The sequence below is a fragment of the Stegodyphus dumicola genome, chromosome 3, assembly GCF_044657685.1.
Source record: "Stegodyphus dumicola isolate Sdum_Otavi_A_Nest chromosome 3, ASM4465768v1".
In the NCBI taxonomy this organism is placed as follows: domain Eukaryota; kingdom Metazoa; phylum Arthropoda; class Arachnida; order Araneae; family Eresidae; genus Stegodyphus; species Stegodyphus dumicola.
The window spans coordinates 62,978,895-63,002,796 of NC_140770.1; the positions used below are offsets into that span (position 1 = coordinate 62,978,895).

The following is a 23,902-nucleotide window of genomic DNA, read 5'->3' on the forward strand; positions in this document are numbered from 1 at the left end:
TCTTAGAGCTCAGGGAAAAAAAAGGTTCTTTCCATGACAGCTAACACGCTTGAGCTTTAAAAATGTATGAAACAATTTGTTTTTAATCCATTTGAGCGATTGAGTGGGCTGGGAAACATTTTCTTAGAGCTCAGGGAATGTGTTGAATGCACAGCTAGGTTGAATGCACAGCACACACGGATGGGAAGTCGAAACTCGAGTGGCTTAAAAAATAAATATACGAAATTTGGTTCATCGAGCTGACTAGGAAAAATTCTCAGAGTTCTGGAAATAATTCTGAGTTCAATCATGGGACATGAGAACACAAATGTATTACAATCATCATGTCATCATTGTTTACGAAAGCCAAAAAAATTCCTCATGAAAGAACATCTTTTCTTCGTGGTTGTGGGATGGAGTAGAGATGTTGCATCTTGAACAACCCACACTGATCTGAACTGAAATATGAAATGTTTTTATAGATATAAGAAATGAACTGAAAGTGAAAGTAAAAATGAAATTGTATTGGCTGGAAATATTTCTTGGCTGTTGAATGGGAAAAATATTTCCAGAGCTGAAAAAAAAAAAAAAAAAAAAAAACTCTTTCCTTTTTTGTATTAATTTGATGTCTTCACTTTGTTTACTTTGGAGTGTCCTAGAATGAGTCATGGTCTATTTTTAGAAACAGGGAGAAAACATTCTCACACAAAAGGGGGGTAGGGTTAATTTTTATCATGTCTTACAAAAAGTTTTTTTTTTTTTTTTTTTACATCTCAGATTTTTTTTTTCTGAGCTCTGAAAATTTTTTCCCAGTCGGCAACCAAGTGAAAAATTTCCAATCGGCTTTTACTTTCACTTTCAACTCTTTTCTATAAAAGTATTCCACGTTTTCTGTTCAGAACCGTGTGGGCTCTCCATGGTGCAACATGCTTGTTCTCTCTCTACCTCATCTGCAGCTCTATCACAGCTAACACGCTTGAGCTTTAAAAATGTATGAAAGAAGTTATTTTTAATCCATTTCAGCGATTGAGTGGGCTGGGGAAAAAACGGCCCTTTCCATGACAGTTAACACGCTTGAGCTTTAAAAATATATGAAAGAATTTATTTTTAATCCATTTCAGCGATTGAGTGGACTGGGAAACATTTTCTTAGAGCTCAGGGGAAAAAAAGGCTCTTTCCATGAGAACTAACACGCTTAAGCTTTAAAAATATATGAAAGAATTTATTTTTAATCCATTTCAGCGATTGAGTGGACTGGGAAACATTTTCTTAGAGCTCAGGGGAAAAAAAGGCTCTTTCCATGAGAACTAACACGCTTAAGCTTTAAAAATGTATGAAAGAATTTATTTTTAATCCATTTCAGCGATTGAGTCTGCTGGGAAACATTTTCTCAGAGCTCAGGGGAAAAAGAGGCTCTTTCCATGACAGCTAACACGCTTGAGGTTTAAAAATGTATGAAAGAATTTATTTTTAATCCATTTCAGCGATTGAGTCTGCTGGGAAACATTTTCTTAGAGCTCAGGGGAAAAACAGGCTCTTTCCATGACAGCTAACACTCTTGAGCTTTAAAAATATAGGAACAAATTTATTTTTAATCCATTTCAGCGATTGAGTCTGCTGGGAAACATTTTCTTAGAGCTCAGGGAAAAAAAAGGTTCTTTCCATGACACCTAACACTCTTGAGCTTTAAAAATGTATGAAAGAATTTATTTTAATCCATTTGAGGGATTGAGTGGGCTGGGAAACATTTTCTTAGAGCTCAGGGAATGTGTCTCCAGGTTGAATGCACAGCACACACGGATGGGAAGTCGAAACACGAGTGGCTTAAAAAATAAATATACGAAAGTTGGGTTATCGAGCTGACTAGGAAATTTTTCAGAGTTCTGGAAATAATTCTGAGTTCAAGCATGGGACATGAGAACCGAGATGTATTGCAATCATCATGTCATCATTGTTTTCGAAAGCCAAAAGAACATCTCATGAAAGAACATCTTTTTTTCCTTGTTGTGGGATGGAGTAGAGATGCTGCATCTTGAACAACCCACACTGATCTGAACAGAAAAATGAAATGTTCTTATAGATATAAGAAATGAATTGAAAGTGAAAGTAAAAATGAAATTGTATTGGCTGGAAATATTTCTTGGCTGTTGAATTGGAAAAATATTTCCAAAGCTATTAAAAACAAAAAAAAACTTTTCCTTTTTTTTCTATTAATTTGATGTCTTCACTTTGTTTCCTTTGGAATGGAGAAATCGAAATACTTTTTAAAACATATCCTTTTTAAAAACTTATCTTATCTTATAAACTTTAAACTCATCCTTTTTAAAACATATAATTCCTAGAATGAGTCATGGTCTATTTTTAGGAACAGTGAGACAACATTCCCACACAAAAGGGGGTAGGGTTAATTTTTATCATGTCTAGAAGACATGATAAAAATTAACAAATTTTTTTTTTTTTTTTTTTTTTTTTTTTTTTTTTTTTTTTTTTTTTTACATCTCAGAATTTTTTTTCTGAGCTCTGAAAATTTTTTCCCAGTCGGTAACCAATTGAAAAATTTCCAATCGGCTTTTACTTTCACTTTCAACTCTTTTCTATAAAAGCATTCCACGTTTTCTGTTCAGAACCGTGCGGGCTCTCCATGGTGCAAAATGCTTTTTTCTCTCTCTACCTCATCTGCAGCTAGGGTGTTTTTCCTTCTTCAAGAAGTGGAATTTTTTGGGAATACTTTACAATTTCACGAGCTAGCTGTTTCTTATATTTCGAGGAGATTTCAATGGAATTGTTTATAGATGTCATCTATTGCAGATGGGGAAAAAGTCTATACTGGATCGCTGGAGACATCTCATCCAGATAGGTCACGTTATATGTTTTCCCACACCTAAATAAACTGGACATGAGCCATCCTTTTGTTTTGTCATCCAACAAAGATAGACACTGCAGACCATTTTGGGTTTTCACTCTTCGCGAACCGAGACGAGCCGCAGCCACACTTTGCGTTTTCTATGAGCGCAATAATGGATTACGTGAGCAGCCATTTTGTTTCCCATCTCACCCAGATAGGTCATGTTGTATTTTGTTTCATGCACCTAGCCAATTTTGGACATGAGTCATCCTTTTGTTTTTTTTTTTTTGTCTATCGAACCAAGATAGACTCTGGCGACAATTTTGTTTCTCAACGGAAAAGTAAATTTTCTGAATGGGTACCGGTGTTCGAATACTTTTGTGGCCGACTGTACCCAAAATGTTTTATTGCACTGTATGTGGACAAGAGCGCTCTATCATATGCGGTGTATTTTCTCTGTGTGTCAGCTAAGGAGCGTGAGAAGAAACTTAATGGACGCATCTCTCCCTGGTTAATTTAATGAATGAAGGTACCGAAATCTGTATCTGAAGCATCGCATGTGAGAGATATAGTAACGTCAGTTGAGGCATGAACCAGCATAGTAGCGTGACAAAGCTCATTTTTGAGCTTTTTGAATGCATTGCCAGAATCCTTGGTCCACGTTAGTTGTATTTTACTATTTTTACATGTTCCACTGAGTAGTGGGGTTAGAGGTTTTTGAAGCTTGATACAGTTTGGGATGAAGCGGTGATGAAAATTCATCATCCCTAAGAACATGCGCAAGCTGGCTGGCTGATTTGTGTTCGGGAATGTTTTGCATAGCCTCAACTTTCGTCGAAAGAGGTCTTATTCTTGCAGGTTTCATTTCATACCCCAAATACTTAAGTTTAGAAGTGCCAAAAATTCATTTTGCAATATTGATGCATAAACCATAGTCGTTTAACCTTTGAAAAACTGTGTGTAAGTGCTTACAGTATGACGCTTCGTCTGGAGAAGTGATTAGTATGTCATTCAAATAGCAGAATATGATGTTTAATCCTGATAGTACCGTATTCATGAATCGCTGAAATGTCTGTGCCGCTTTGCGTAAACAAAATGTCATGAATGGGAATTTAAACAGCCCAATGGCCATTTTGGGGATGTCAATTTCGTGCAACAGAATTTGTTGATAAGCTGTAATTAAGTCAATGGATGAAAAACATCTTCTTTCCGTGTAGAATATAAGCCAGAGTCAATAAGGAACGGTAGAGGATATCGATCAGGAGTGGTGATATTTTTAAAAGCTCTCTAATCTCCACATGACATCCAGTCACCTGATTTCTTTAGGGTGAAATGTAGAGGACTAGCCCAGCAACTTTTTGAAGGTCTGCAAAGACCTTCTTATAACATAAATTTAAATTCGGTTATTGCTGCTTTTAATTTTTCTGCTGAGAGTCTTCTTAGCCTAGTGGTATTAGGATCCCCCTAACTTATCTGAAGCTAAATTCTTCATTTCGCATAACAAATGAGAAAGTCTCCTTCACCCAGTTTTCACCTCAGTTAATAATTTTTGAGACTTTTGTTTTCGGTTTCGGCGAAGTTGGATATTAGTCTGTCGCCCCGTACTTGTCATACCTTAGGATCAGGTTGTCCGACACTGTTGTGATAATATTTAAGCGTCAATGGAACTCTCGACATAATGCTATTTCGTTTGATCTCTCGTAATTGCAGCATTTCGAAAATGAGCTTCCAGTTGGAGAAACCATATCTTTGGGTCCGGTTTCCAAAACGCTGAGACTTTAATGCTAACTATAGCGGTCGACACACATACACACACACAGATCGTATCGCTTTTGTTTTCGCCTTCTTTAACCATTTTTTTCTCTTTAATTTAGAAAGCCACATTCGGAGAGAAAGCAAAAAAAAAAAAAAAAATAGTCAAACTGGATTAGGGAACAGTCAAATGAACATTTCCATTGAAATTTGAAACCTGAAATTTTTCCCGATTATGACACTTCGTACAAGGAAATACTAATAGGTTTGAATTGGTAAATAGCGAAAAAAGAATATGTCAAGAAAATTAGCACTTTAACTAATGAAGTCAATACGTGAGATTTCAATTTATTACAGCACTTGTACAACTTATTATTCATGAAATTATTCTATCATTATCAAAATTCTATTATTCATGAAATAAAAATAATAATTTTTATTATACCCTGTTTGAATTCCCCCTTTCCCTGTTTCATGAGAAAATACCCGCAACACTTTCGTGCTAAAGCGCTTTACCTGTTGCTCTGTTGTGTAATTGTTTCTTATAACCTGTTGCTCTTGGAGCAATGGGAATGTCAAAATAAGTTTTTGACTCATATTTATTGTCCTTTAAAGAATTTCCTATAGTTCATTTTAAATTCATTTTAAAGTACAAGGTGTTTTTATTTTTGAAATTAAGTTTTTTTTTTAATAAAAATAAGTCAAAATGATTAATGACAAACTAGGAGCCTTGAAAGCTGTAAGTTACACATACTTATAGTATAAGCAACATGGAAAAGAAATAAATTGTGTTAAGAGATGAAGATTTCTAATTTTTTATTTATTTTTTAAAAATTTCAATATAAAGATTCGATAATATGATATTTTTATGCAAATCAGTGTTAGTTATTCTTCAAATGTGACTAAATTTTATGTTTGTAAATGTTGCCTTTGAAGAAATAGTGTGTGTAAAATTTTAAGTAATTTATATATTTTTCAGGAATTATATTACTTCTTACCTATTATAATATGTTTCCGTAGTACATAAATTATAGTAAGTATATAATACTTAAGGAATTTTATGGTGCATAGACATACGTTTTATATACCGTAATAATATCTTCATTTAAAGGAAAAAAAAAAAAAAAAAAAAACGTGCGCTAGGATTTTCCTTTTTTTTACTAACTATAAGATCGCTTCGTACTGTTTTTAATTTTGATGATTAGATTTAATATGAATTTTGAGTCATACTAATTCATATTAATCTTCATTCATATTATGATCCAAATTAAAGATTCTGCCGTAATTTATTTAAAAATCATTTTGTTCCCAAAATTGTTTTTTTCCCACAAATTAGAGAAGATTCATAGAGTGAAATTGCTTTTATAATTTACAAAGGATTTTAAAATTTATTAAATATGCCTGTATCGTTTGAAAACATTGTATCGAAGGCATACAGTGTTTTCAAATTATTAGGACATTTAATGAACTCTAAATTTTTATCATTTAGATAAAACTTTTGATATTTATAGATTTTTTTTTCTTTAATCTATTAAAATGCTGCAGCATATGTTAAAAGTGATACTTTGATTGATTAAAATTTTGCCTTGTATTATTTAGTTTCATAAAAGTTATTTGTTTGCTACTTAGGGAAGTTGGTTCTATAAATATGCAAGTATGTGCTACAGTATTTATCTATTAAATAGCAATGATGTAGTGATGTTTATCTTAAAAAAATTGTGCATTTTAAATTTAAATTTCATTTTATATCTAAGATTTGCTAAGTAGTAGCCAGATACCTTTCATAGATAACAATATTAGCTAAATAGCTAGCTTTCATTTTAAAATGAGCTTTATTAAAGAATTCTTGCACCAAATAGCTACACTGAATGATCCAATGAAAGTTGTTTGATTTTAGACATTTATTCATTGATCAGATTTCTACAATAATTTGTCAAGAATTAAATAGCTTAAAAAATTAATAGAGGAGGCATTTATAGATATTTTAAGGAAATGTGCTTAGATGCAATATATTATTCTGATTATTTTTTTTTTCGAAACTTGTGCGCTTTGTGATTTTCAAATTTTTGCTAAATTATCTTTACTAACAACTTGAAAACTGTGTCACCTTACATCAAAATTATAATTTAAGTTTAAATGTTATTAATTTATTTTTGTTGTTATTATTTTTAATAATGCATTATGAAATTGTCATTTTTAATTATTTATTTTCAGGCTTTGAATGAAAGTTATGAAGCCAACAATGAAATTACAATCAACATGGATTCTACTGAGCCATTTCTTTCAGAATTCTTCATGGAGGTAATATTGTATAATCAGATTTATAAAAATAATCCCTTCTGTTCATCTTAAAATTTTTGGCTTATTATAAGGTGATCAATTTTTTTACAATAAAAAGGAGGACAAAAAGATGTTAGAGTTTAAGTGTTTAGTTATGGCTGCTTTGCCTCCAACTGCAATACAAAATTCTCCTCTGCAAATATTGCAGTAAACAATGATGTCTTTCTTTGACACGAGAAATGGAAATTCCTTCTTCATCTGATCGTTGAAATGGCACTTCCTCTTTGATTTTTCCATCCTTTAAATAAAAAAGGCTAATCTTTGGAATATGGTAACAGGTAGTTTGGCGACATTTTGGTAAAGCGATAAAGGTTACTAGCTAGGACTTTAGCAGTGTACATGGATAAAGTCAAGAGCGTGGGCAATGCCATTTTGTGCAATTCTGGGATGTTTTTTTAAGTGAAAATAGGTCGACGTGTACATGGATGATACCGTGTATGTGCGATTCTTAAAAATGCGGCAAGCAGTGGGCGAATTCTGTTCTTCTTCCAACTTTGCACCTAATCTTCGTCATGATTAAGCACTTTTGTTCCATAAAAGTTCTAGCATAAGCGTAATTCGGCTAGCAGATTGTTAGAAAAAATGTTGAGTAAAAAAAAAAAAAAAAAAAAAAAAAAAAGCCTTTGTGAAAACAAAATGGCGTCCAAAACAAAACTAGCAGGTTGCTGTAGCAGGGTTGGTTGCCAAATTTTCGCCAAAAAATCGCCGAGTTACTATAATCCAAAGATTAACCTAAAAAAAATATGGAGCTACACGAACAACGTAAGCACATTATAAATAAATAAAAGTAAATCTTTAATAACAAAAACTGTAAAACTTTACTAAATCTATGTTTAAATTTTAAATTATTTTATACTTGTGTTGAAAACAGAGTTGCATAATAAAAGGTTGATCTTTACATTATGGTAACTTGGCGATTTTTTGGCGAAAATTTGGTGACCAACTCTCCTACAGCAACCCTCTATTTTTTTTTCCCGCCGCCATTTTTTCTTCATGAAGTAAAGACATGTTTCTTTTCTTTTTATCTACTGAACACTTCTTCCAACAATCTACTAGCCGAATTACACTTATGCTAGAAATTTTATCTAACAAAACTGCTTAATCATGACAAATATTCACAGCAAAATTGGGAAAAAGTGCACAATACCATACTCCTTACGCGTTTTTCAAAATAACACATACACATAAACCATGTACACGTCGACTTATTTTTACTTAAAAAAACATCCCAGAATTACACAAAAATGGCATTGCGCACACTCTTCACTATATCCATGTACACTGCTTTTTTCTCATAAATTAGAAAAATTTCACGAAAATACATGACAATTTTCTGAATCTTTAAACCCGGTAAAAAGAACATATATGAAATTACCTGATCGCGAAAAAGTATATACCCTTTCCAAATATGAACATTTCCACATATAAAATAAATAAAATATTCAAAAGCTTTTACCTCTAAATCATCTATTATATTATAAACGTCACCAATGAATTCATACCGCAAGCATAACAAATACTTAGTGTCAAATATTTAAATTATTTCCATGCACGTTTACTTCAACTAAAACGTATACCAAATTCCTACAAACATAAAATTCACAAAATAACTATCATTTAATTAAAATATCACTAAACCATGTACACGTCGACTTATTTTTACTTAAAAAAAAATCCCAGAATTGCACAAGAATGGCATTGCGCACACTCTTCACCATGTCCATGTACACTCCTTTTTTCTCATAAATTAGAAAAATTTCACAAAAATGCATGATAATTTTCTGAATCTTTAAACCCGTTAAAAAGAACATATATGAAATTACCTAATAACGAAAAAGTATATACACCCTTTCCAAATATGAACATTTCCACGTATAAAATAAATAAAATATCCAAAAACTTTTACCTCTAAATTATCTATTATATTATAAACGTCACCAACAAATTCATACCGCAAACATTACAAGTACTTAGTGTCAAATATTTAAATTATTTCCATGCACGTTTACTTCAACTAAAACGTATACCAAATTCCTACAAACATAAAATTACTTTACTTCCACCTTACATTTAGAACAATGCATAAAAATAATATTCTCAAATAATTAAAAATACTAACTTACCTAATCTTCTTCAGAATCTTGATTACGTGTCCGATAAACTTTTCTTATTTCATCCGCTAAATAAAAAGCAAGTGTATGTGCGCCTGTTTCAGGATCTTTAAAATCATACTTATAGTTCACAGCAAGGTACCAGGTAAAATAAATAACTTAATAAAACATCTTTACTTCTATCTCGCACAACCTTAAAGAAACACTTATTACTACCCCTTTCAATCCCACTAAATACCCATTTTGAATTCACTTTAGTTAGGGCCATGGGATCCAAAAATTAACGAACACTGTTTCACACAACACAGAATAAAGCCAAATACAAAATTTCCAGATTTTTTCCCGATTTTTTCCCGATTTCCCCCCTTTTCTGATTAAAGAACCGTAATTCGTCCATTAATATCACATGACATATCCCATGATCTCTCATTTCCCTCACACAAAATAATGCGTAATCGGAACTGAGTACTTACTGCTCACATTATTACCAAAGTCCCAGGTAGTAACCTTTATTGCCTCCAAAATGTCGCCAAACTACCAGTTACCATATTCTAAAGATCAGCCTAATAAAATTATATTAATGAGCAAATAAAACGTGAATTCTTCTTAATAAGTATAATAATTATACAGTGAAAGAAAGAAATTCATATTTGCGTCAGATGTAAACACAAACTATAATATTATAGACACGTTAAAATAAAGTAAAGTGCGCAAAAGTGTGAGGGTGCAGGACAAATGTGGCTGCTTGAAGTTTTGATATGCCCAGAATGTGCAGTGTATGCGTTTTATAATCATGTTTTTTCGAACTGCACCATCACAAGACGATTGACACGTAACATTTCGACACGGCATCTTTTATACAGAGATAAACAGATTAGTTGTAAAATATTGAAAAGAGAACAGTTGGAAGGACACTTCTTGAGGAAGGACAGAGCCTACCAGAGGAGGACTGTCCTCACTAAAGCTATGTTCACACTGGTCCGTTGGGGTGCGGCAAAGCATAAAAAAACGCTTTCCACGTATGGCAGTTCACACTAGTGCGGCAACTTTCGCTTTAAAAATTGTCATATGCTTGCACTAGATGGCGCTTCATATCAGAAACTTGGGGAAAGACGTGAAATTTTTGTGTGGTATTTTGACATTTTACGATTACATTTAAAATTTAAAATGGATTTAATTTCTGCTCAATTAAAACTTATTTTGCTTCTTGCTTTGTGTAAGAGAAGCAGAATGGAGTGGTTTATATTAATATGTGATTATATTATATTAATACTGCAGTAAGGATATGCAAGTAATTTAATTGAAGAAATGCACTTGAACGAAACAAAATTTCTTTTAGTTACTTTCGCATGACACCTCATCAATTCGATGAATTTCTAGTGCTCATTGAACTATTTATTCAAAAGCAGAAAACTAATTTTTGTCAAAATATCCCAGAAAAGAATCGTTTGGACTATGGGAATGGGATATCCCAGAAAAGGATCGTTGTATATATCTAATTTATTTATGAATGTTGTTGAGTGATAATTAAAAAATCCTAATTGTATGATTCTATTTTGGATAGTAAATTTTTCATGTGGTAGAATACCATAAATGCTTTCGCATGATGTATGAACTTCCCTTAAATGCTTCCAAAAATAAACTTCCCTTAATTGGTTTAAATAATACAATAAAAAAGTATATTTTGTTTAAATATATGTAGGATTTACAGCATTACTAAATTAAATATCACACATAAAAAAAAGCAGTTAAGTTAATAAACAACATAAATTTTTTAAAAAAATATTTTAGTTTCTGCCTTATGTACATATTTTTTACCTTAACTGTAAGAGTAATTACTTCAATGAGTCATTCATATATTAATGAACAGCCCCTATCTAAAGGTTTATTTTATAATGTAACTTTTATCTATAACTCATTGAAATGACTGCATTTTATATAATACTTCTTTATCTGCATTAAAAATTGAATTCCACAATTAGCAAATTTGCTAATGCTCATGCAAAAGTTTTTTAAATTAACGAAAAATTATCATCAAGATTAAACCTGTTGAAAAGTGGTTATGCATGTTAAGAAAAACAAACATGAAGCCTTTAAAATGCATAGAAATATTACATGAAATCAGATACATACTAGCGAGCTTCTTTTCTGTATAAATAACAGGTTTCTTAATTTTTTTAAACAAATGATTTACTCATCACCACTCGTTTAAAATTCAGAACAAATTAAATTTTTTAATTAGATGAAACAGCAACTTTATACTAAAACCAGTATCACTTTTTCTATACAACAGGTCAACCTAAGTTGAGAACACTGGTTATACTAGAAAGTGTGTGTGTCCGCCGAAGGACATAGTTCTATCATTTTGAGAAGTAATATCATAAAAATTACGCTGTGAAATATGAATACTGCTGAAGAAGGAGAACGTAAGGGAAAAAATGTGTAATATGATAGATTACTTTGCATCCAGCTTTCTAATTAAAAATTTGCTAAATCATGTCGATCATTCGATGACCAGCACGAAGACATCCCCCTTTTTTTTGTCATTATTGGCGAAACTACAAATTCCAGCAACCCCGACTTCACCCCCTCTCTCAATGAGAAAAGCAATTAAAGCATTCATTCAATTCACTGACTGGGAGGAGAAAAAAAGCAATTGTCATGCCGTCTGCATCATCTTCGACATATGTGTTTAATTTTCAGCCTCATAAAGCTGGTAAACCATTGCGCAGTGCTGCAAGAATATCATTATGAATGTTTTTGTCAAATTACGGGCGCAATTTCCTAATAAATCCGATAACGATATTGTTACTTTTGCTGCTGATTTGACTAGCATTTCTGTAACAAGCATAAATCACATGAAATCCGAATTGAAAGAAAAATGGAGGATTTTTTGACTCCAAGTGAGAACTGACCTCTGAAATTCTGTTCGCAAACCCGAATTAAATGATGATGAGTTAACTTTAGCACGTTAGCAACAATATGAAGAAAAGTTCATGGTTTCTTTTTACGGAATGAAATTCCTGCTGTGCAAAAAGTAGCTAAAGTTATAAATGATGAAACGGATTTGCCAAATATATCCATTCACACAGTAGGACATATTATGAATGATTTAGGATTTGCGTACAGAAAACGAAAACGCTAGTCAATTTTGATTGAATGTAATAATATTCAATGCCAGAGGCATAGATATCTAGGAGATATTAAAAAAATATTGTTCACAAGGCAGGACAATTTATTACACCGATGAAACTTGGATAAATTTTGGGCATTCAGAAACCAAAATTTGGGAGAATACAACTATAAAATGTGCTAAGAGAGCCTTTTTGAGCGGTCTCTCAACAGGTTTAATTGCTCCCTCAGGAAAAGGCTCACGGCGTATATTTGTTCAAGCTGGTAATGAAAACAGATTTATTCCTGAAACATGTGATACATTCAAAGCTAAGAAAGGAGATTACCACAGGAAAATAAATTCAGAATATTATGAAAACTGGTTTGAAAAACAATTACTGCCTAACTTGCAACCGAACAGTGTAATTGTGTTAGATAGCGTGTCTTATTCACAGCGTTTTGTCTGAAAACATTCCTTCTTCAAGTACAAGGAAAGCAGACATTCAGCTCTGGTTGACAGAAAAAAATATTCCTTGGGAAGCTGAAATGTTAAAAGCAGAACTTTTAGTTCAACTATTCTAAGTTTCGAAAACAATTTGAATTCCATCGTATAGATGCTGTAGCTGCTGAAGCCGGACATACTGTTTTGTGTTTACCACCATATCATTGTAAACTAAACCCAATTGAACTCATATGGATAGTGTGAAAGGGTATGTAGCATCCAAAAACAGAACTTTTAAAAAGGATGAAGTCCGTAAATTGATTGGGAAATGAATTGATTTAGTGACTCCTATGCAACGGGCTAAATGCGTGAGGCATATAATGGAAGAGGAAAAGAAAATGTGGAAATTAGATTGTCTGGTAGAGAACACCGTTGAGTGCATGCAATTTAATATTGATGAGTCAGGTAGCTCAGATTCTTCAACGATAATCTTAGCGGGATTGAATACCTACTGAATCTTAGCGGGATAGAATACGCTAAATGCGTGAGACATATAATGGAAGGAAAAAAAATGTGGAAATTAGATTGCCTGGTAGAGAACACCATTGAGTGCATGCAATTTAATATTGATGAGTCGGATAGCTCAGATTCTTCAAACGATAATCTTAGCGGGATTGAACACCTTAGTTAAAGAAAGACCCTTTTCAGGGCCACAAATAAAAAATACAAGGGCCATTTTCAAGGCCACAAATTTAAAAAAAGAACTATAAACAGTTATAAGTAACATTATAAATACAAGCTAAAATCCATTAGAAAATAGAATATGAAAGTGTCCCACCAGTAGCCGAATGTTTAAGATCGCTGAATACTGGTAGTTTGACATTGTTTGAACCCAAGCATACAGGCTGGATTCATGGTCAGTTTTCGTGGGTTTTTTCCATGTATAACGTGAATACGAGCTCGTTTACTTTACCGTTAAGTCCTCCACGAATATATCTCATCCCTTAGTCAGATAGCTATTGTGTGCTTTGCCATATTCAAATCACCTAACGTAACTAACAAGGAAGTACTGATCAGTTAAGTTAATTATGGTAGAAGGAACAAGGATTTCTGTCTAAAGAATGAGATGTCTTCGTTAAGACTTTATAAGGGCAAAGGATTTTTTTTTTTTATATAATACATTCAGATACTCCAATGCAGAGCTTACAGTCATTACATTACAGTTTAAATTTTTAATAATTTTTTTGTTCATATGAACATTTGCGCTTTGTTATAACTAACAAAACACATTTCTAATGTTATATTTTTAACTGATTGGTAAAAACTAATTGGTATAAGATCATTTACGTCTTAATATTTATGTTTGTTTTACAATTTTAAAGTTTTAAATATTTTTCTAATACAGTCAAAAGTCTTTAACTTTCTTAAGCCGCCGGTACAACTCTAGTACCGCAAAATTTACTTACTCTTAAGCCGTTCCCACTTTTAGAGTAATTGACTATCTTTAGATTCTCTGGGTGGTCTAGTTTTCTCTTCAGAGCAGCCTCTGGCTATGTAATGTTTCACACTTCTTATCTCTTTGGCTAGGTTTTGGCAAAGACCGTAGGTTTCGTCTCGCGCCAATGTGCTTGAGGAAAAAAAAAAAAAAAAAAAAAAAAAAAAAACAGATGCTATCTCTCTTTCAATCATTAGAGCTTTTTCTCATGATTTCTGTGTAACTCGTGCTCTTAATTCACTTCTTATAATGGCACCTCATTTCAAAGGTCTCAGTCAGGATGAAATTAATAAGTTGCTAAGAGATTTAGAAGAGGAAACTTTTGCTGATACAGATTTGGACTGTTCAGATACAGAAGAAATATGTTTTAATCAATCTTTTAATGAAGATAAAGCTGTCGATAACTTCAAAAGCAACGCTAATAATTTATTTGAATGGAGACAGCCCACTGAGCATGACAAAGCAAACATATTGACCTTTACTGGTAAACCTGGCTTAAAAACTGAATTTTCAGGAATTCATCTTGCTGTTGATTTTTTTTAAGTTATACATTTCAGATGAATTGTTTAAATGATTTAAAAATGTTTGCATTTTGAAAACAATAAAGAAAAACCCGATAAAATTATGAATTATGACAGACTGGAAAATTTGAAAAGTTTTTGATCATTTAAAAACAGCTTATAAACAGATTTACAGCTCCGCAGAAGAACTCGCGATAGACGAAATTATTGTCAAATTTAAAGGGCGAGTAATATTTAGACAGTATATCCCAAAGAAACGCAAGCAGTGGGGTATAAAATTATACAAGATCGCTGATAAGGAAGGGTACACCTATGATATGGAAGTTTACTTTGGGAAAGATAAATCTAAGGATCCCAACTTCTCAGCATCTCATAATGTACCGTAATTTCCGGAAGAAAGGCCGCATCAGCGTAAACGGCACACTCGAGAAAAATGGCGGGAAAAAAATTAAAATTACACAGAAACGCCGCAATAGATTAAATTGTGCGTGACATCGTCGTGGCCCGTATAGATGCAAAAACTCAACCTATCTTCACTATCTGAATTAAAAAGATTTAGTAAATCCTGATCTAAGTCTTCCAGATCATCACATTCATCCTCTTGGTTTACAGTCTCTTTATCTAAGGATATAATTTCAGCTTTTTTGAACCCTGCTATTATTGATGATGTTTCTACTGATTTCCATGCACTTCCTGCCCACTTTGCAATTTCTTCAAAAGATGCTCTACGCATTTTATTGCTTTTGGTTTATGTATGCAATCCTTCACTCATCCAACACTCCCACCGCTTTCGGACTTCAGCTTTGAAGGATTTATTACCTGACAAATCTAAAGGTTGTAAGATTTTTTGTCAAACCACCAGGAATTATTGCTTTGGTCGTAGACAGTTTTTGGCATCTGGTTTTCACCAACACAAAGAAATGAGCACACATGGAATCCATTATCAATAACCCCTTTGGTTGGAAAAAAGATTCCATACGACACTGCCAAACTTTTTGTAGCCACTCATGCAGGATTGTTTTGCACATCTAGCCATTCTCGTCTGCACAAATAATTACGTCATTAGGAAAATCTCCCTTTGGAATAGTCTTTCATTTAAAAATGATCATCGGCTTTAGCTTGTCACCGTTTGCGGCACAAGCTAACACATATGTAAATGACGTTCTTTCATGCCCCGTCATAAACACAGATACAGTTTTTGCACCAGTTTCATTAACAGTTCTGTTTGCAGGAGAGTCGAAAGCTAACGGCGTTTCATCCTTATTTATTATCTGTGACCGAAGAAGTTTTTTTTTTGTGAATAATAGCTGTCAGATATTTTAGAAAAGATGACTTTTTATCCTGCCATTCCATTGGTAATTGTTACCCGACTGTTGTTCTAGTACGCACAGAAATATTTTTTCTTTTCATAAATCTGCTACACCTCCTTTGAAATCATTTATGTTCATTCGTTTTGCTATAAATTTTGCTTGTAAGCGAATTTTTACAGCCGAAATTGCCATTCTCCTTTCCTCGTTGCTCCTTTATCCAGTTCGCAAGATCGTCCTCTAGATTTGGCCACCTTACAGTACTTCTTTTGGCTCGTTTCTGTTGTGACATATTTTTAAGAAGTTCTTTTTCAGTTCTCCAACGTCAAATACATCTGTTGTCCACTTCAAACTCTCGAGCTGTTGCTCGATTTCCAATTTGTTCAGCATGCGAAATTACATTAAGCTTAAAACCAGCAGTATAGCTTCTGTGCCGTTTAGGGACATTTTCAAAAAATTTTCACTCCCTTCTTACTTAAAAACTATCCAACAAGTACTTGTACCCAAACTGATGGGATCTGTATCTGGCAGAATGCCAAGAAAAATCCATTCATGCTGAAGGGAAAATATGTCAGAGTTCGTTATTGTGAGGCAGGTGGAATCGTGTCCGCCTTTGAAAAAAATTGCAGAAAAGGCAGGGGTGGAGAGAGGATGGGTCCTGGAAGATTCATCGAATGGCAGAGGAGAGAGACTATTCAAACTGATGAGAATGTTGATTTGAAAGGGGGAAGAATGTTATTGTTCTGAGATCTCGTTTAGTGTGAATAAGGCATGTAGGTCCATTCAAGGGAAAGAATGGGTACTATTCCATTTTGAGGACCGTAAAAAAATTGCAGCGAAATTGTATGCGCAAAAGGGCCAAATCTAGCAAACGCACCCATTTAACAGCGCGCCAAATCTAGCCTACGCGCTGATTTCAAATTGCATAAGTTTAGAAAGTTCTATATTTCTTAAGACGCCACTGAAATACTAGTTGAATTTTTAAATCCTTTTTTTGATTTAAAATCCTTTTTTGATATCCTATGGATTTAATTTGGGAACTGTCCAAGACGAAAAGTCTGCAATAGAAATTTTTCAAAGAAAAGGCATCATTCATTATAGAAAATTATGTTTGAACAACCAACAAGATGAAATTATGCTTTAGCGATAACTCGGTAGTGAAAAAGCGATGCAGGAATCAATTCAATTATGTTTAGCCTTTTCTTTATATAAATTATAATAATGATCTGAAACAGTTATTTACTCTTATGCTTCCATTCAGTTATGTTTAACTTTTTTATATAAATTATAATAATAAAAAAGTATTACATGAAATTAACCTTTCATCTAAATTAAAACGATAATCGTAGTTATTTACTATTATACTTCCTTTCTTGCGTTAGGGTTGCCGGATTTATTTTTGGCAGCATTGGCATCAACAATAGTTAGGCGATTTTTTACGGTCCTCAAAACGGAATAGTACCAAAGAATGTAAACAAAATAACATTCGCAAAAAGCAACTGAGTGAACGCCACATGGGTAGAAACGCCGCACCTGCTGAAAATTTAAGTTTTAAATACGTAAACGCCGCGGCGTTTCTTCCGGAAATTACGGTAGTTAAAGAAATGAGTGGCACTATTAGAGACAAAGGCCATAAATTATTTATGGACAATTTCTTTTCCTCACTAAAACTTTTCGTTTATTTATTAAATGAAAATAAAATAAATTCATGTGGAACTATTCGTCCGAATAGGAAGCATTTCCCAAAAGATGTAAGCAAAGGAAAATTGAATAGAGGAGAAACCACTGTGCGTTTCACAAATGGGATGACAGCTCTACGCTGGAAAGATAAGCGGGACGTTTTCATGCTGTCAAATATGCACAATCCATTGGTTATAGCCGATGAGCAGACAAAGCCCGAGATCACAACGTGTTACAACAAAAATACGAGCTATATTGATTTAAGCGATCGCATGACCAATAGTTATACTTTTGGCAGAAGAACTTTGAAGTGGACGAAAGAACTATTTTTTCATCTACTTGACCTAACAGTGCTAAACGCGTACATTCTAAGTAAAATAAGTAATATCGAAAAGATTCACAAAGTTTTTTGCATGAATTTGATTAGAGAGCTGATTCATTATTCTGATCTTCAAGCTTATACACTGTCTCCATCAAGTCGTAAAAAACGATGCAAGTATCTATGCTCCCATTTTCCTTTTGATACAAAGAAAAGACGAAGATGTGCTGTTTGTTTTGCAAAAGGTTTACGGCGGAGATCAACTGTCATATGTAAAGCATGTGATGTATAGCACTCTGCATAAACTGTTTTGAAGCTTATCACACGTCATTTCAGAAAAACAGTTAACAAAAAAAAAAAAAAAAAAAAAAGCAATAGTTAATTAAATGAAAGCACCTTCCTATAATAGCAAAAACAAAACAAAAAATTACTAATTTTACATCAGAAAACAAAATCAGAATTTAATAGAGCATGTCTCGATTAAAGGCCTTTTTATAAGGGCCAAAAATTGAAAAAAAAAAAAAAAAAAAGAAAAAAAAAAAAAGAAACTACGCTCAGATGATCACAACAAACGTAACATTAAATATATAACTCTGAACTTTCATGTGAAAACAACTAGGTTTAGATACCAGTGAATGAGCTATCTGTATGATCCTTTACGTAGTTTTCCCGTTAAAAATGTGAACGCGAGCCAGTTCTGTCAGTCTTTCACGAAACATCACTTTTCAGCAAATAGTACTATTATACTTAATTAAATAGTCTGTCTGACATTTAAGCTTCTTCCCTTACGCCAGTAAATATAGGATTTAGTTACATTGTTACACTCAGTTGTTATGTAGATAAAACTATTGACGATTTCATTTGGTAACAGATAGTTCAATATAGATTTAATACAAGCGAATAAACAGGCTTCATAGGATTCCCCCCCATGTGTAACATGATTATAAACCACTTTCTCTCCAAATGTTCTCGACTAAGGTCACATTAATTAATTCAAAAAAGCAACTCGAGGGCTATTTCTTTATAGGTAGAGATGTTATCGTGGAAGGTTTTCTAAGGGAAACTCTCTCGCATTCAAATTATACATTAAGAGAGGCACAAAATCTCTCATGTTCATCTGGATTTTAATCCAGGTTGAACTACCAGTGTTTAGTGATTTTACTGCTCTTTAATCAGGTGGATTCCTCCACGAAGGCATTCATATTTTGAGGCAACTTATAAGATATTTTCTCCCTCCTTTCTGCATGCCTTCTTGGTGTAATGGTTAGCAGACTTTTCAAGTATTTCGAGAGATCCAGATTCCTGTCCCGATGAAGGCATTGCATATTTTTTCATGTCTTCTGCATAAAAAAATAACCTAATAACTCTATAGTGGGTGCACAAACTAAAAGGTGATGGATGGTGATTCCTCAACACCGCGATTTAGCTATTGGGTCTCCTAATCCCCTGTTGCCCTTTAAAAGGGCAAGTATATAAGGTATTTTCTCCCTCCTTCCAGCATGCCTTCGCGGTGTAACAGTTAGCACACTCGGCGCATATTTCAAGAGGTCCGGGTTCAAGTCCCGAGGAGGGCATTGCTCATTTTTCACGTCTCCAGTATCAAAATAACCTAATGACTCTAAAAATTAATCTTAGCTTGCTTTGTCAACCTCGAGTAAGCAATAAACATTTCTTTGTTATAATAAATTCCATAAAATAAATAAAAAGGTTTTTCACTTGACTAATAACATTTGCTAAAGATGCACATATTTTTATATTATGTTTCAAATTTCAGCGATCATGCACTCTGTTCGAGATTTAATGTTTCTAAAGCTCCTTTTACAAAGTAGGCAAAACTGCTTTTTTAGTACCTGCTTTACACTTGAGGCTTAAATCTATTAAGATGTTACTTTCGCCTTTCTTGCTGCCGAGGTCATAAAACTGTTTAGTAATGTTAACTCCGTTCGAACTTCTGCTATTATGCATGCAACTTTCTCTCATTTATCCTTTTGTGATTTTCATTCATTCTTAAGTAAATAAAATGGAAAAATCCACATGTAACCAACCTGTTCTCTGGGATTTGATTGGCCTTATTTGGTTCGTTCACTGGATTACACCGAAGCCTTCGATAGCTATCTGTATAAGGGGAGGGATGCCTTCATCAAGGACTTGCTCAGTAAAGCTGGCTTATACCAACGTTACGACAAAAACCATGAAAGCGCCCATGAAGCCTGTGATTCTCGCTGTTATTCGAACCCGAGAAAACTACCAGTGTTCAGCCACTTTAGCGCTCTCCGCTGGTGGGCCCGTAAAAAATAGACCAAGAAAAATGATTGAAATAACCGATTTAATTTTCTAACCTATGTTTATCATTCGGCAATACATAAATTAAAAATTTTAGGTGATTGTGAATAAACTATATTGCAGTTTTCTCCAATGTTTCATATTACAATTTTACATAGATTTTTCAATGTTTCATTTTAAGATTTAACATGGAATTGCAGCACTATGGAATTATATCTCATGCATTTATTTCGCTCCGTTCATCAGTCTGATTCTTTATTCTGCCAAAGAGAAGATTTCGCACTTTAGAAAAAAGACACATGAGAGGATACTTTATTAAAAATTTGTTGGAAACAATTTTCTTAATTTTGCTTTGAAGATATTCCTGGGTAATCGTTTTGATCACTGAAAGAAATATGAAAAAGATATTTCCTACACTGTAAATGTCAACACCCTGTATGCCCTTATTCTTTTGAAAGTATGAAAGTTTAATCTTTTAAAAATAAATTAGAAAATTTATTATGTTTATTTATTTTGTATTTATTATTTTATTATGTACACGTGTTACCATGAAAGACCGAAATTGGAGAATGTCAACTTTCACCGGAGAATGTCAACATTCACCAAATACGTCGGTGAAAAATCGAATATTGCATTACATTCTTGTACATTTGGACCCTCACTGGTGTATGTCGACAATCACAGATATGCTCTAGTGTAGGTCGAAAAGAGAGGAGTATATGTACATGCTGTCATTGCAAAAGGAAGTGTTCCACAAATAAAATCAGTTCTAAAAGCAAGGGCTTCTTGTACAATCAAAGTGTCCTAATAGTTTAAGTTGTTGCAATAAATAAGATTTGAATCACATAATTTAATAAGTTTTTAATTTATATTTTCCTTTCTCATTTTGAATGTACTGTGTGTTTTAAGTTCTTATTTTGAGTCTCAAGTGCGTTTTTTTTAGAATGAATTACAGAGAAGAAAATATAATATTCTTAATGTTCAACATTCACCATTGGCACATGGTGAATGTTGAACATTAAGAATATTATATTCACATGGCACATGGTGAATTGTCGACATTTACCTGTGTAAGTCAGAAATAAGAGTATTTGGAAAATATTTCGGACATACACCAAGCAAGTATGTGAATGTTGACATCCACCGGTGAAAGTCGACATTCTCCAGATTTCAGTGTTTCAACGTAACATATGTATATCCATTTCATTTAAAATCAAGGAAAAATCAAGCTTTGGATATAACGATGGTTTTGAATGAAATCCGCCTACTAAAGAAAATTGACGTAGAATTCTTTATACACATTTAAAACTGTTCTGAAAATATTTTTGATAAATTTATATTTTCTAAAATTTTAAATCATACATTAAATTTCTACTCAACAAATATTAAAAAGAAGTCTAAAAGTGCTTTCTCTCTCTCTTCCTACGGATACCAAGAAAATGCAAAGATTTAAGAAATTATCTCATCAGACTTCACTTCACATTGCAGCTATAAAATGGATTGCATATATGGGTATTCGGAGAATTTTTTAACTGCTAACATAAACAAAATCCAGTTTTATAAAGAAAATTCTCTCTACAGATATACCTCCTTTGCCTGATAGTCCGAAGTAATATTTGTTAAAATTATATAATCAAACGCAACTAATATATCTCTGATTTTCTTTTTTATATTACAATAACGTAGTTATGAAAAAAAAAAAAAGTTTTAAAGCTTTATTGGTATAAGTTCATCTCAAAATCTCATAGTAATGAATCATATTCTAAACATCTAACAGTAATGTATATTATTAATAAATTCATTATTATTATTTCATTAAATTATTCATTTCTGTTATTTTATTAATGAAAATAAATTATCAAATATTGCATTCCGACATGCAGGCATACAAAGCTGGTTCATATTTGTTATATTTTGTCATATTCTGTTCTCTTTTCCTAATTTCTAGTAAAAACAAAGAATTCACATAAAATTTACACATTATTACCGAGATTAATCAGAATTAGTAAATGTTATATAAACATTGTATACATTTTGCTCTTAATAAATAAATGCAGTTTAGTTTAAATTAAATCAAAGTAAACCTCGAAAAAGTCGTAAATATAGTAACCTATTCCAAACTATTGTCCAGCATGTGACAAACATGTAAATTTTACTGCATCTATGGAGAGAACAAAGGACCACCCTAATGACTTTTCTCATTAGGGAACAGTAAAGGAGGGGGAAACAGTTTTTTGGATCGCGCCGTCCTAAAGGTTATATTATGAGAATTTAAGGCCGGTTTTAGAAGGTTAATCCGGACTCGTCAGGACTTCGGCGATTCCGGATTATAGATCATAAGTTTAAATCTGGTAAGATGGCATGCAGAAATTATAAAATTAAAAATACGAAACCGTAATTTATGAAATAAAGAGCAATTATGATCTAAATAGTATCAAAATTTACAAAAAAAAGGCTTAGTATTTATTTGTTTACTTTATTAAACATTTCTTTCAACGTGTGCATGCCTAAAGCATATATTATGCATAGTCGAAATTAGAAAATTGCAACCAGAAAACTATTTGATGTGTATTCGTGATATTTATGAGGATAATGATGAGGAATTTGATTTAAATCATATCAAAGACAGAGTACATCAAGATGAAATACTACATTTAGTAAGGAATTATAAGATGAATAAAATAAAAACATCTGCCCTGAAGATAAGGATAGTGCTGACAGATCAACTTCCAGTTCAATGCGCACTGTTACGCCTTCCCCCCCCCCGCAGAGCAGCATGAAATTTATAAACAGATTTCGAAATGGTTAGAGAAACAAAGGATATGCCTTTATCCATTTTTTTGCAGCAATTCCACTTTTTGTTTGATGGACATTTCGCTTTGTAGATCCTTTGGCAGCTCCAGAATTAGAAATTCTTTTTGACATAATCGAAAGTTCAAGCTTACTTTTATAAAATTACTCTAACAGTCTGCAAAAAATTATAAGCCGGATCCAATTAGAAGATTAAGGAACAATACAATCTGTAACATTAACTGAAATAGATAATTAGATAATTTTTTTAGCTTAGCTTATACCATCCGTTATATATTAAACACGCATGCCTAAACGTATTATGTGCGTGCATAAACGCATATGTGCATGCATAAGTGCATTTTGTGTTTACACATGCGCAGAAAGTTTGTAGCTTTGAGGTCTGGATTTATAGATCATTCCGGATTATGGACATCTGGATTAAAGATTTTTGACTGTATCATGAAATTTTTAATGGTAAACTCTTTAGTCGTTAGACTGTAATCCGAAGATCTAAGTTTCCAGTATTTTTATTTATTTTATTTTTGATTTTAAACAGTAATAAAAAGATAGGATAAGACGTACTGTAGGAGAGTGATTATCTGGGAATGACTGGAAGAGTATGTGTCTTAGGAGATAATGCAGAATACAATTTTTATTGATGTCTGTTACAAAATATAATCAGAGTTTTTAAATAATTGGAAATTGAAATCAAATTAACATCTTTAGAAAATAAAAATCGGCATTTTTCTCTGATTCACTGTTTCAGAAGCTATAAACTGCGTAAACTCTTAAAAATTAAAAGAAAATAACTTCTACCAGATTTCTAAATGTATATATTTTACTTTTAACTAAGCGAACGGTCTTGGGGGGAAAAAAAATTAACCCAAACTACAAGGAATACATTGTTAGCTCTTCCGTTTCAAG

General features: G+C 32.8%; 1 protein-coding gene across 2 annotated transcripts in view; it reads left to right on the forward strand.

The window, feature by feature from the left end:
- The first annotated feature begins 5,045 nt into the window (after window positions 1-5,045).
- LOC118191483 (syntaxin-like) overlaps window positions 5,046-23,902 on the forward strand; it is a 66,623-nt gene continuing 47,766 nt past the window's right edge. For both annotated transcript variants that reach the window (XM_035362286.2, XM_035362287.2), the window contains exons 1-2: window positions 5,046-5,315; window positions 6,791-6,877. In XM_035362286.2, coding sequence (XP_035218177.1) covers window positions 5,283-5,315; window positions 6,791-6,877 — 120 coding nt within the window. In that variant the 5' untranslated portion in view covers window positions 5,046-5,282. The remainder of the gene's footprint in view (window positions 5,316-6,790; window positions 6,878-23,902) is intronic.